Here is a 12,619-nt window from a genome sequence, read left to right on the forward strand (position 1 = left end):
ATGTTGAAGCTCCTCATTTTGGTCACTCAGAAATCTTTTCCTGACTGTGAGGAAAGGGCTGGTGTAGGTCTGGTGAAAAGCTAATTCTTTAAATGAAAGTATATGAAATTGAAAGTCATTAAAATTCTGTAATGGTTTCTCTAAAGCAGTTGTGGAGCAATCCCTGGCTGTGGGATCAAGCGTGAAATGTCCCAGAGGCAGAGGAGTGTTGGAGTGGCATTGCACCTGGATTAGGTGCTGTTCTGGACAGGGCAGTAAAAATTAGGTTGTAATGACAGACAGACTGCACTGAAATGAGTGTGTAAAGCAGTTTTTTACTGATTCTATGAAAAAACCTATTCAAGAAGAACAGAAGTCAGAGCTTAAAACTCCTTTGCCTGTTGTGACTCAAATGATGAGAGATGTAAGGTGTGTGCCAGTGGTGGTGAAGCACAGCCTGGATTTGGATTAGCTTGCAGGAATGTGCTTTAGGAGAATCTGATGAGGATAAAGGTGGGAAATCTTGATGCAGGTTTATGGAAGACACTATGACAGTGATGTTCTGTAGTGACCCTCGAGATGTTATAGAAACATCTGTTAAAGGAAGGATCCTCACCTAAGGCATTTAAAATTAGTCAGAACAGGATAAAAGTACACCAAATACCAAATCCCAGCATTGTGTTTTTCCTGTAAGAACCCGAAGCAGCAGCCCCTTTGTGGCTCCTGGGAATGCAGCCTGCCCTGAAATGCAGCGTTCATTCAGAGTTTTACGTTTTGCTTCTTCCTTCATCATTTCCCGTGCAGGATTCTGATGGGAGAGCAGGAGAGGGGAAGAAGGAGCATCAAATACTTTCAAGACTTTTGATGGAAATCTTTTAACCACTCCATCCCATGATGGCTGAATTATATTTGTTGTCACTTTTGAGGCCCCTCATTTCCCAGAGGGACTGTGAAGCAGCCTGAGAGTTTGAGTGCTGAGAACTGGGGTTTTTTTTTGTTTCCATGACATGTCACTGCTGTCACTGACTGTTCTTGCATTAATATCAAGCTGTATCTAAGCAAAAAAACCTTTAAAGAGATGAAGGAGGCCTACAAGAGAGCTGGAGAGGGATTTTTTTAGAAGGGTATGTAATGACAGATCAAAGGGGAATGGCTTCAAACTAGAAGAGGGTAGGTCTTGATTGGATGGTAGGAAGAAAGTCTTGCCTGTAAGGGTAGTGAGGCCCTTGCCCAGGTTGCCCAGAGAAGCTATGAATTCCCTATCCCTGGAAGTGTTCAAGGCCAGATCAGATGGGGTTTGGAGCAACCTGGGCTAGTAGAAGGTGTCCCTGCCCACGGCAGCGGAGTTGGAGCAAGATGGTATGTAAGGTCCTTTCCAATCTGAACCGTGCTGGGAATCTGTGATTCCATGATCTAGCTTTCTCTTTTCTACTTCAGAAAGAGTCAGGGTCCTAAACCATCCACATCCCCTGTGTTGCCTTTCAGATGGTTTGAAACTCAAGCCCAGCAGCAGTCTCCTGTGCCTTGTGCTGAGTGCAGCTCCTCCACATTTACATGCTTTGAGTCACCAACCGCAGGGTGGTCGGAAGTGAGCTGGGGGAGGGAGGTCAGTTCCTGTGAGCATGGCATTTAACCCACAAAATGAGAGCTGCAGCAGGAACTCTTCTCCCTGCTTTTTGGGTTGTCTCACAGCTTGAGTGAGTAAGAGAAAAACGTGGGGGTCTCTGGTCAAGCAGAAGTAAGTGATACGCCTCTGTTCTGGGGGGGAGTTGCGGTCCACGCCGGATTCTTGCTTGCTTTTGAATGTAATGTTTGCTTTGATTGCGTCTGTTTCTGAAAGCTCGTGGTGATAACTTTGCTGTCGCTCTTTTTGCTGAATTTGATGTTTTGGAATGCCAGGAAAACGTGAACTCACCGTGGTCAGTGTCGTCGAGCTGGGGTTTATAGCAGGGAATGTGTGCAGCACTCCCATCCCTGACAGGGGCTCTGCTGGGCCGTGGGCAGGAAGGAGAGGTGGGTTTGAGGAAAATGCTGGAGTTAATGATGCAGCATAAGAGGAAGGAGAAGGGTGTACCTGGTGGCAGGGTGGGAAAGGCTTTGCTCCTTGCTGAGCAGCAGGAGAGGGTTGGGAGCTAGTCCAGCGCAGGGCAAGGTGTGACACAGCCAAGGAACTAACTGTAGGCTTGCTTTGTTTCAGTGGAACGCTGCAAAATCTCTTCTTCTAAAAGAAGGCTGGAGAAGTCCCATGGATCAGCAAATATAGGGTGTGCCAAACCAGGAGATTGTCATAACATTTCAGGGTCTTGCTGCTATCGCAGACCTTCAAGATATTTTATTTTAAACAGGGCTTATTTTTGAATACAGCTACATGGGGACTGGGTGCCAAGTCCAAGATCTGAAACTGGCTTTTGTGGTGGGAGGAAAGCCTGGGAACTGGAGTTCATTTGGGTTCAGCTGGTCTCTTTATTACTTCACTCAGTGGAGCACCCAAAATCCTTGTGTTTTATCTTAGTCTAATAGAAAATTATATCGTAGCCTTCAAGTTTGTGACAGTCTCTAAGAGCAATTTTTGGAAAATACAGGCTTTCCTCTGGGTGCAAACAGTGAGGATAACAGGAGACACTTGAGAAAGTTCTCAGTGCCATGAAATTCCTGGTGGCTTTGAGTTCTGTCAGAAAGATTGATGTTATTAGTGAAAATACAAATTGTACCTCAACTGAGGCATTTCAGAAGTTTTGTTTAGGTTTTACTTTAGTAGGAGCCTTAAATACCTATTATTTTATTAATATAATGCAAAAATTTACCTCTGGAAAGCATCATCTGTGTCCTTTCTTGCTTGGATTGGTTTTGAACAGAGGAATTGTGAGCAGGCAGCATCGTTCATGTGAGCAGAATCACAAGCCAACCATGAAGTACTTGAGGTTAGAAGCTCAAGGACCATGCAGATCAAAGCTGAGTCTTACTGCAGGATTTTATGAGTTTGGAAGTGCATGCTCAGGTTTTTGGAGTGGTGCCTGTTGTGGGTGCCTGGGAGGTGCCTCCAGACGGGTATGATTCTGCCTTGAGCTGTCACAGGTCATCAGGGATAAGATGTGAAGTCAGTGTCAGCCAGGCTCTCTGGGAAAAACCTTTTATAAGGTTTGGATACAAATGACCATTTTTTCATCAATTTGCACATACCACTACACTTCCCAAATGCTCCTGTGGCACTTACAGCTAATCTGGTTGTCGTGGCTTAAGAGTGGTATTCCCCAGTTCAGTGTTCCCACTGAAACACTCCAAACACACTCACTCCCCCTCCCCTGTGGTGGGCTGGAGAGAGAATTGGAGACAAAAAGGTGAAGATCAGGGGTTGAGATAAGAACAGCTTACTGGATACAGCAATGAGGTTTGGAAACAAACAGTAACAGCAACTATATTAATGACAGGGGGTACAAGAATGGTGAATGATTCACATACCGGCAAAACCCGGACCCCCTCACACCCCACCCAGACTGGGAGGGACCATCCTCCCACCCCCAGCAGTGGCATGAGGTAGTCTAGAATAACCTCAGGGTCTGGGCCATGCCCCTCCTGGCTACTGCAAAAATTAACCCTATCCTGGCTGGAACAAGGACATTATCCACCCCTTATTCCATACCGTCTTCGTCATGTCATTTCCACAGTCAGTGGCTGCCCTTCCAAAATACCTGTTGAGTTCATTTAGTTCATGGCTGTGGGTTCTACCCATCCTAGCTGTCTTCCAGGGCAGGAGGGCTGGTGTGCTGTGTGTCAGGTGGTGGCAGGCTGCATGAGGAGCTCAGGTGTATCTGGAGGAGTCCATCCTCACTGTCCATGGCAGTTATGGCACACAGAGCAGTGTGATTCAGCAACATTACAGGCTGTTGTCACCCAAAATCACATCCCCTTGAGGTGCACATCGTGTTTCCCTCTGCATTACCCACCAAGTGCACCCAGGTCCTTGAGCAAAAAACAATACCATGGACTGGAAGGGACCCCTTCCCCCACTTCCCCCTGGTATGGCCTGAGGTGATATAGAAAAACCTTTGGGTCCTGGCCATGCCCCTCCTGGCTACTGCAAAAATTAACCCTGTCCTGGTCAGATCCAGGACACCGGTCTAGGAAGAGTTTGCCCCATCCAAGGCTGGACCAGAGGTCAAAGAGGAGGCAGTTCTGGTTTGGATCCTGCAGGTTTGGTGGGTGCAAGATGGGGGCCCATCACCTGCTCTCACTTCTGGAAGCACCTGGCAGAACCACAGACATCTTGGGAGTGGTTGCCTGGGCTGTGCCTGGGTCCTTATTTATGTTGTCCCTCTTGTTTCCCATTTCCAGGAGCACCCTGGAGTGTGCTTGGCAGACAGTAGGTTTTACTTTCAGGAAATTCCATGTGAAATAATCCAGTGAATCTTGTTTTCACAAATAATTTTATAACACTTGAAAAAATATGTAAGGAAAGTGGATTTTTGACTTGTGTGCAAAAAGCAGCCCTTAGGGTCCACATCAGAGACAAAGAGGGAGAACCAGTTGGCTTAAATTAAATAAAAAAGAATGAAAGCCACTTCTCTGGCTTCACCCCTGCATATTTTTCTTGATTTAGGGCCAGCACTACATTTAGGTTTTAAGGCACTTGTGGCTTTCTAGGTTCCTCTTCTGCTACTAATCAGCTTTATTTTCTGCTGTGTGCCCACTGCTTTTTGGATGCTCTTGTTTAATGGGAGGTAACATAAGGCTTCACAAAGTATTTACTCTGCAAATACCTCTGAGCGTCAGTCCTAGAGCTTTCAGAGCCAAATTTTGAGCAAGATGGACGTGTTTGTTGAGTAATTACCAGTGGAAGATCTTGTGCCACGGTTGCTTGACAGGATCTTGCAGTAGCAGAGAAAAACTTGTATGTGAATTTATAAAAAAAGGATCAAAGCACTCTACTTTGCAGTACCATGAGTAGGTCTTAAGAGCTTTTAGCCCAGACATAAGAGGTGTATGATGGTGCCACACACTTGAAGGCAAGTGAGTAGCCACTGGCTCTTGTTTACAGTGAAATGTAAGGTGGTCAGACCTGCTTTCATGGCAGTGAATCTCAGTAGAAAAGAAAAAGGAACTGGATGTTAATTCCTTTTGAAACTTGACAAAATCCTACCAACAGGACGGTCCTTTTTTGTGGTAGTGGTTGAAGAAGAATGAGGAATGCTTAGGGCAACTGGTACCTTATCCTGAGTCAGCATGGAGTAGCTGGGCTTGGCCTAGGATGTTCTCTTGTGCACTATTTTAATTTCTGGCTGTGCTGAGCAACTGTTAATCAGGAAGAAGTCCTAGTCCTTCCCCTAAAAAGCTAGCCCGTGGTGGCACTGCTGCTGTCACAGGGAACTTTTGGTCCCCAGAGCTGAGGCATCTGTGTAAACTCTTTCTGTGATGATGTGTTTGCAATAATCTGTTGATCTGCTCTAATAATCTGCTCTACTTTCACCGAATTTTCCTGATAAGTGAAATTATATGTGAATAGAACCTAGTACTTACAATTTCCTGTTTTCAGCTGGAAGGATGTTTTAATAGCTGGTCTCAAATCTGCTGAAAAGCAGGTTTTGTGGTAGAAGTGCTAATGAAGCTTCAACAGCAACAACTGGCAGCCGTACACGGGGAATTCAGGGGTTGTATATTTGGGTGGCAGAGATCAGTAAGTAGGTTTGTGTCATCTGAATCTATTTTTTACAACAAAATCTGCTTTAATATTTTATGCCCTTTTTTAAAAAAAATACGTCTGTGGAAGTTTCTGCATTTTGAGGGCAGCTCTCAGCTAATCTTCCCAAGACTCTGCACAGCTCAGATTCCAGTGGATTTACTCAAAAAGTCACATCCTGTTTAATACCATTAGTGCAAACCCAGAATAATTTAGTTGATGTGGATGGAGGGGCTTTTCGTTTCACGTTTTTGATCTTAATAGGAATCTGGCCAAGAGTAGGTTGCATTTTTGAAGCTAAATCCATGTTCTTGAAGACATCACAGGAAGGCAAACACTGTTTTTTCACTTTTATATGAATCCTTTCTACCTGATGCAGGTCACCTCGCACTCCAGCAAGATGCTGGTAAATTCAGCAAGCCCACTTTAAAGGAGGGTGTGGAAAGAATGTTTGTCATGTTTTCTTTGCCCTTTTTTAATGCATTCACGTTCAAATTTCCAAATTTGATACATTTTCCGCTTCTCAGTATTGCCGGAAGCATAGATATTCATGTGTTTGTACTCAGCAATTTTAAACCACAGTCCTTTTTAAACTCCTTTTTAACCTTCTCGTGGCCCACTGGTAAAGCTGACACGGGGGTTTTGTGTAGCTGGAGGCTTGCCACAAGTCCAAAAAAACCCAAATCAAAAGCTGCAGTCTCCATTCCATGAAAGCCAATATCTGGGTTTGCTTCCCCAGTCCCCACAGAAGGGAATCAAGAATGTTAAATTAAAGACAAACAATCACATTAATCATTTCTTTCTCTGCGTTCCCACTGGATCATATCTTAACAGCATCTTCTAGACCAGAGCCTTTTGGAGGAATGTTAATATTTTATGTACAGAGGAGTAATAAATAGGGGTTAAATGCAGCTTGAGTGATTAAATCTGAAGGAATGGCACTTGTACCATTCCCACTATGCGGAACACATTTCTGAATCACCCTAATTTAGGTTTATCTTACCAAGTGAAACAATGTTCTGTGCTGCAGCACTTGTATTTCTGTTTGGAGAAATCCTTTTGAAATGTTTTTTATCTTTTATATTTGCTCTTTTATTTCGGGTGTCTGTAATAAAGAAGTAAATCATTAATTAAAGACAACATGACCGAAATTCCACCTGTCTTACCAGTGAGTCAGTTTGACAGGATTATTAAGGCTGGATATATTGGTTGTAATAACTTGTGAGTGAATGGCTCACCCCTCTCCTACTCCCCTCCCCTCCCTCAAGAACTTGGGTGAGTGATATGCTTCTAGAAGTAGCACAAATTTTCTTCAGGGTTAATAGAACAAAATAAATATTGACTTTTCCCCCTCCTCTCTTCCCCCCAGGTTGCCCTTGTTCTCCTTTTCAAATCAAATGTCACATTGACTCCAGTCCTGTGTTGGAAGCATGCGGGGAACTGCAGCACGTCAGCTCGGCACAATGTCTCCATCAGGCTGGAAGGAAGCCCAAAACCAAAAGTCCACTGGCCAAAATGCATCCTCTGCAGAAACCCCAAGGCAAGTGGCTTTGGCCTTCTAGAAACTGTACAAGCTCCTATGGCATGGAAAGTGTAATATTTTTAAATTATTGTTTTAATTTGAGTCCCGGCAAAATGGTTACTTTTATGTTCTGATGTATAGCTTGACAGGGTTTTATTATGTTCATTTTTCCCAATGTTAGATAACCACTTAGGGCGGCCCTCAAGAAGAAATTGATTCAGCAATAACCAATTACTTAACTTGTCATTTTATATTTTGTGCACTGTTGTTATGCAGCTGAATTTAGCAATATGGTTTACATTTTGAATACATTTTTTTGAAAAGTGTTTTAGGTAATAATAGCTAATTGTCTAAAGCTAGTCTGTTTTCCATTTATTGCATGGCAGCAGGAAATGCCTAAATGAAACTAATGTATTTTAAAAATGAGAAATAGAAGCTAAACCAATCACATGTGGGCTGTGGCACTTCCACAGACCTGCCAGCTCATACTCAAATAGGTGGCAATCCCAAAGTATGGTGGAAAAGGAGCCAGGAAGAATCATGATCCAGCTGGTCTCCAGCTGCTCTTCTAGTCTCCTCAGGCTTCTGGGAAAGAAAAAAAAAAAAAAGAAGACTTCAGTACATTTCTTGAAAGAGGATGAATTGTTTCCATGTTTCTCCATTAGTGAAATGACGTGGGGTCTGTCTTTATGATGTCAGTTTGCCAAGTGTCCTGCTATCACACTTCTGCTTTGTAGAATTAATTACTCTTATGTATGTAATGGGTGCTTGCCTCAAAGGAATTGGGGATGCAGATACCATAGGGGTGTTAGAAACAAGGGAAGGTGAGCCTCATGAAGATACTAAGTTCATAAACCAGAATTTTTTTAAGATATGTATCCATGTGATAGATGGTCATTGTCATGTGAAAAAAATGACCTTTTGGTGTTGTACACACTGAGCTGCTGCACCATCACCCCCTCCCTATTCAAATGTCTATACTAAAGCAGTTCAGCCTTGAACAACAACAAAGAAAGCACTGTATTTTCTGCTTCTGGAAGTAGACCTTAAACAATAAATTAATATACTAGTTCACGCTTTAAATATCCCACAAGGTCTGTGCCTTTATGAAGCTTTCACCCAGAGATCTTGGTCGTTCAGGTTTAATTAGTGGGTGTTCCATGAATGTTGTTAATGCTGACAATAAGAAGGCATAAGTGTCTGTTCAGTAAGAACTAGGATGAAGTCAGCTGGTGTAGGTACTTTGCTGTTGTACTCGTGGCACTGATTTCCAGTCACTGAGGAAGTAATGTGTTTTTTATATGTGAGAATTTCAGAAAAGTTGGAGGGAGCCTACTTGGCTTGATTCAATTTATGCTTAAAACTTACCTAAGTAGATGAATATGATTTATTTCCATCACCAAGACAGGTACCACTGCTTCTTTCTGCTGCTCACACACCCCCAAGCTCTCTCTACCATTACAGCCTTAAGCTCAGAACAGAAGTCAGTGTATCTGCTGTCTCATAAGGATGGAAAAGGATGGAAATTGTTAAAGAGGTGAAATAAACACCCAAAGGTAAAATGCTTTCCTGACTGGTTACTCTTGCTGTTACTTTTTTTGACAGAACTCATTTTTCTGGGCTTCTTGATGTCACTGTAAAAATAGTCCAGGGAAGGAGTCCCTGTGAAAATTCCCCTGAGACTGTTGTGTAGCATCCAACACTTAAAAACCAGGATGAGCCAGCTTAGCCAAAGCTTCAAATCCAGGTGACAAGTCCCAATTATGGATGTGCCAGCCATCCTCCTGAAAGACACTTTTTTGCCTTGAATTTTAAATAATGATTTTGTTATTTCTTATTATTTTATATATTTTATTATTATTCCTTTATAATAAAACTGCTTTTAAGAAGTATCTTCAATTAGCTTATGTGTGACAAGAGAGAACAATACATAGGATACGTTGCAAGGGAAGATAGTACAATTTTTTTTTGTCTTCACTTTTATTTGCTTTGTAAATTTGAAATGGCTTTTTTCCCTTGTCCTTGATCTTCTGTTACTCTATGGGTTTTATACACAGAAAAGAAAGGAGAATACTAACTATACAATACTTCATATATAAGTAGTAGTTCAATACTTCCTCTCCAGGAAAATGAAAACATCAAAATTTATAAAAAAAAAAAAACAAAAGTTTTTTTGAAATTACTCTCTTGAAGTTGACGTTTTTAATGTATAACATCCTTTCTTTTTCTTGGTGGTCATATCCACAGAAAGCAGTTGTGACAGTGTGGTGCAGACAATAAATCTTTCTTTAGTTTTCTGTAGGTATTTTTATGCAAGATCCTTTCTTCCCATGGCTTTCTCCCTGGAGCCACGTGGCTGCCTCCCTAAGGCCTGTTTCTTGTTGATTTGTCGGGTGTGATGTGCTGGCATCACCACCTGAGGCTCCAGAAGCAGCTCTCTGCCTCCACCCAAGCCTGTGCTTTTGGGCCATTTATTCTTCCTTTGAGTGTATTTGCTCCCCAGGGGTTAACCCTCCCTAATCTCCTTCAGCATCTGTATATTTTTAGATCCCTTCTTGTCCAGGACCTTAACTAAAGTAAGTAAATCTTCCAGTGTGACTCACACCACTAGATTTTTTTCTTTATTAGGTACTCCCAGCTTTCTCAGCAAGTCAGGACAGCCCCCCCCGACAGCCCCCAGGCTGGGATGGTGGCTGGGAATGTCTCCATCCAGTCACTAATAAATGTGTGTTGAGTGTTTGCTTTACTGCAGAGAAGGTGCTTGTGAGAGAGGAACTCCTGGCCAGGGCAGATGAAGTAATGTGAAGGCTGAGATGCTCATTTTTCAGCGAGGGAAGGGCCCCATATTCCCAGCTGGTTTACAGACCCAGGGCCAAGCCTGGGCTATACCTTCTCCCACTTATTTAAACCTTGCCTTTGAGTTTTCTGATTCTGTCCTGCTGCTTCTCGTTATTTCACTTGTTCCTTCTGCAACCAGGATTTTGTGGGTTGGGTTCTGCCTCCTCCAAAGAGCCAGGTTGCTGTTCAGGAGAAGGAGGAGTGGGGAAGTAGCATTCCAGCACGTGGCTTCAGCCTTCAGGGAGCACCTGAAAATGCTTTGTAATGCTGGTATCCCTTCCATGCAGCAAACTTCTTGCTTTAATTAGAATCAGAGACTCACAGAATGATTTGGGTGGAAAAGGGCCTTAGAGCTCATCTTGTTCCCCTGCCCTGGGCAGGGACACCTCCCACTAGCCCAGGTCCTCCAAGCATCGTTCAACCTGGTCTTGAACATTTCCAGGGATAGGGAAACCACAGCTTCTCTGGGTAACCTGTGCCAGGGCCTCACCACCCTCACAGCCAAGAATTAATTCCTAGTATCCCACCTAACCCTGTTCTCTGGCAGTGGGAAGCCATTGCCCCTTGTCCTTTCACTCCATGCCCTTGATCCTTCTCCAGCTCTCTTGGAGCCCCTTTAGACACTGGAAGGAGTTCTAAGGTCTCCCCAGAGCCTTCTCTTCTCCAGGTGAACACCCCCAGCTCTTCCCAGCCTGTCTCCAGAGCAGAGGGGCTCCAGCTCTTGGAGCGTCTTCACGGCTTCCCTTGGACTTGTTGCAACAGGTCAGTGTCTTCTTTGTGTTGGGGACCCCAGAGCTGGAGGCAGCTCTGCAGGTGGGGTCTCACCAGAATGGAGCAGAGGGGGAGATTCCCCCTGCTGTGGGATGAGCCAGGACACAGGGCTTTCTGAGTGCCAGCACACATGGCCTGGGCATGTCCAGCATCTTGGCAACCAACACCCCATTGCTTCTCCCCAGGGCTGGTCTCGAAATCTTCTCCACTCAGTCTGTATTTGGGATTGCCCCAACCCAGGTGCACTTGGTCTTGAACCATGTCTGCTTTGGTTGAAACTTGCCTTGGTAAGTAGTCCTTGGTAGGGTCAGTGGCTTTGCCTCCATCCTTATGTCTCCATTTCTCAACATTACTTCAGGAGGTAAAAATTCAGAATTAACAAAAGTGTTTTCCTCCTTCTTTTTGATTCAGTGCAGAGTGTGTTGTCTCAGGTGATTCAGGTGGATCCACTAAGAGGAAAGGCATCAAGTGTTTACATGGACAGCAGTGACACCCAGTGTAAAGGCTTTGGTATTAGTGTAGAACCTTTGGGTGCTGTGGACCAGGGCCAACTCTGAAGGGGAGGTTCTGACCTGTCTGCCTGCTACACTGTGCACCTTCTGCAAGGAGCCCAGAGCTTTCCTTTTCTGGCTTCATGGGCATGGATACTTGTTTTTGGGTTGTCTTCTGTTTTTACAAGGAGAAACATGGCCAGACACTCACTGGTCACATGGTATGCACACAAAAACTTGGTGAGCAAAACCTAGAGCTCTACCATCCTGTTTATATGCAAGAGGATTTTCTTTTCCCTCTTCCCTGTTATTCCTGTGTGAGATAGGGTTTGTGGAGGTCTCTTCAGAATTGGACTATAACATCTTTATTTGAAGATAAGAATTTCAGATATTTTTGGAGACTGATCAAATCAATCCTCTTATAGGAAGTGTCCCCTTAAAGCTCAGATTCTTCGATTCGATTTTTTTCTTTCGTACTGAAATAAACTCAGTAACGTAGGGAGTTCATAATCTGACCTATACTCAGAGCTCCAAAATGCTTTAACATCCCTTCATCACTGACCTCAGATGACTGTTTATGGACTGCTATGGCAGCTCCCCATCCACTGGAGCAGGGTGGCCATCTGGGCTGATGTGGAGCTTAGAACAGGTGCAGAGCCTTCTGGAAGGTAAGGACAACAAGAATTGGCTTTTCAGGTGCATATGCCTCTATTTAGTCTCCTAAAGCAAGTAACCTTGAATTTACATTCAGAACAGTTGCTGCCTCAAACTCCTTTACAGTGCTGATCACATGTGCTGCATGGACCATTTAAAAGTTGGAAATGCCTGGAAGAAATTGTTCTCAAAAACGTTTTTTAATAAAACACATAGGTAGAGTTTCCTCATTTAATGTATCAACTCTGGATACTCTAGAGTGGAGGGGACACCTGGCAGTGCTACTCCAAGCAGGGTGTGCTTTGGGAGCAATCCCATGGCCAGTTTTCCTGCCTTTGAGTGTCAGCTCTGCCTATGGGAGTTGCTTTCCCTGTATGAAACTGTGACAGCATGGGAACCTGTTGCCATGGGTTACTGCTTGTGTATGATAAACCATTTGCTCTGCAATCAGTGGAGGGTCTGGATAAATTTTTTAAAATGACATTACATTTTAATGCCAATGTTTTGAAATGTTGTGTCAATCTTTGTACCTTGGCTTCCCCGTGAGTCCTGAGGCAGGACGTGTGCATTCTTACAACGCGTGTTTTATTTATATCATATGCAACTCAACGTAGAGTCAAAAGAGGAAGGAAATTAGTGAAGACACTACACCACAGAAGAGAGGGGGAAGGCAGAAGGGGAGGAAGAAAG

At 43.8% G+C, this 12,619-nt stretch overlaps 2 protein-coding genes across 10 annotated transcripts in view; both read left to right on the forward strand.

Annotated features, from left to right (window-relative positions):
- The window catches only part of LOC127473546 (T-cell surface glycoprotein CD1b-3-like), a 180,453-nt gene extending 173,440 nt beyond the window's left edge, over positions 1-7,013 (forward strand). For both annotated transcript variants that reach the window (XM_051793315.1, XM_051793316.1), the window contains exon 6: positions 5,568-7,013. In XM_051793315.1, coding sequence (XP_051649275.1) covers positions 5,568-5,658 — 91 coding nt within the window. In that variant the 3' untranslated portion in view covers positions 5,659-7,013. The remainder of the gene's footprint in view (positions 1-5,567) is intronic.
- Positions 1-12,619, forward strand: part of FGD3 (FYVE, RhoGEF and PH domain containing 3) — a 107,513-nt gene that overhangs the window by 50,543 nt on the left and 44,351 nt on the right. For 7 of the 8 annotated variants that reach the window (XR_007905481.1, XM_051793235.1, XM_051793238.1 and 4 more), the window contains exon 2: positions 7,023-7,193. Coding sequence is in view for 7 of the 8 variants with exons in the window: in XM_051793235.1 (XP_051649195.1) it covers positions 7,023-7,193 (171 nt within the window). In the remaining variant the exon portion in view is untranslated. Of the gene's footprint in view, positions 1-1,148; positions 1,718-7,022; positions 7,194-12,619 lie in introns of those variants that run through there. The other variant, XM_051793241.1, reaches the window with a different exon arrangement.

Source organism: Manacus candei, unplaced genomic scaffold, assembly GCF_025592945.1.
Source record: "Manacus candei isolate 608988 ecotype Guabito, Panama unplaced genomic scaffold, ASM2559294v1 h1tg000036l, whole genome shotgun sequence".
Classification (NCBI taxonomy): domain Eukaryota; kingdom Metazoa; phylum Chordata; class Aves; order Passeriformes; family Pipridae; genus Manacus; species Manacus candei.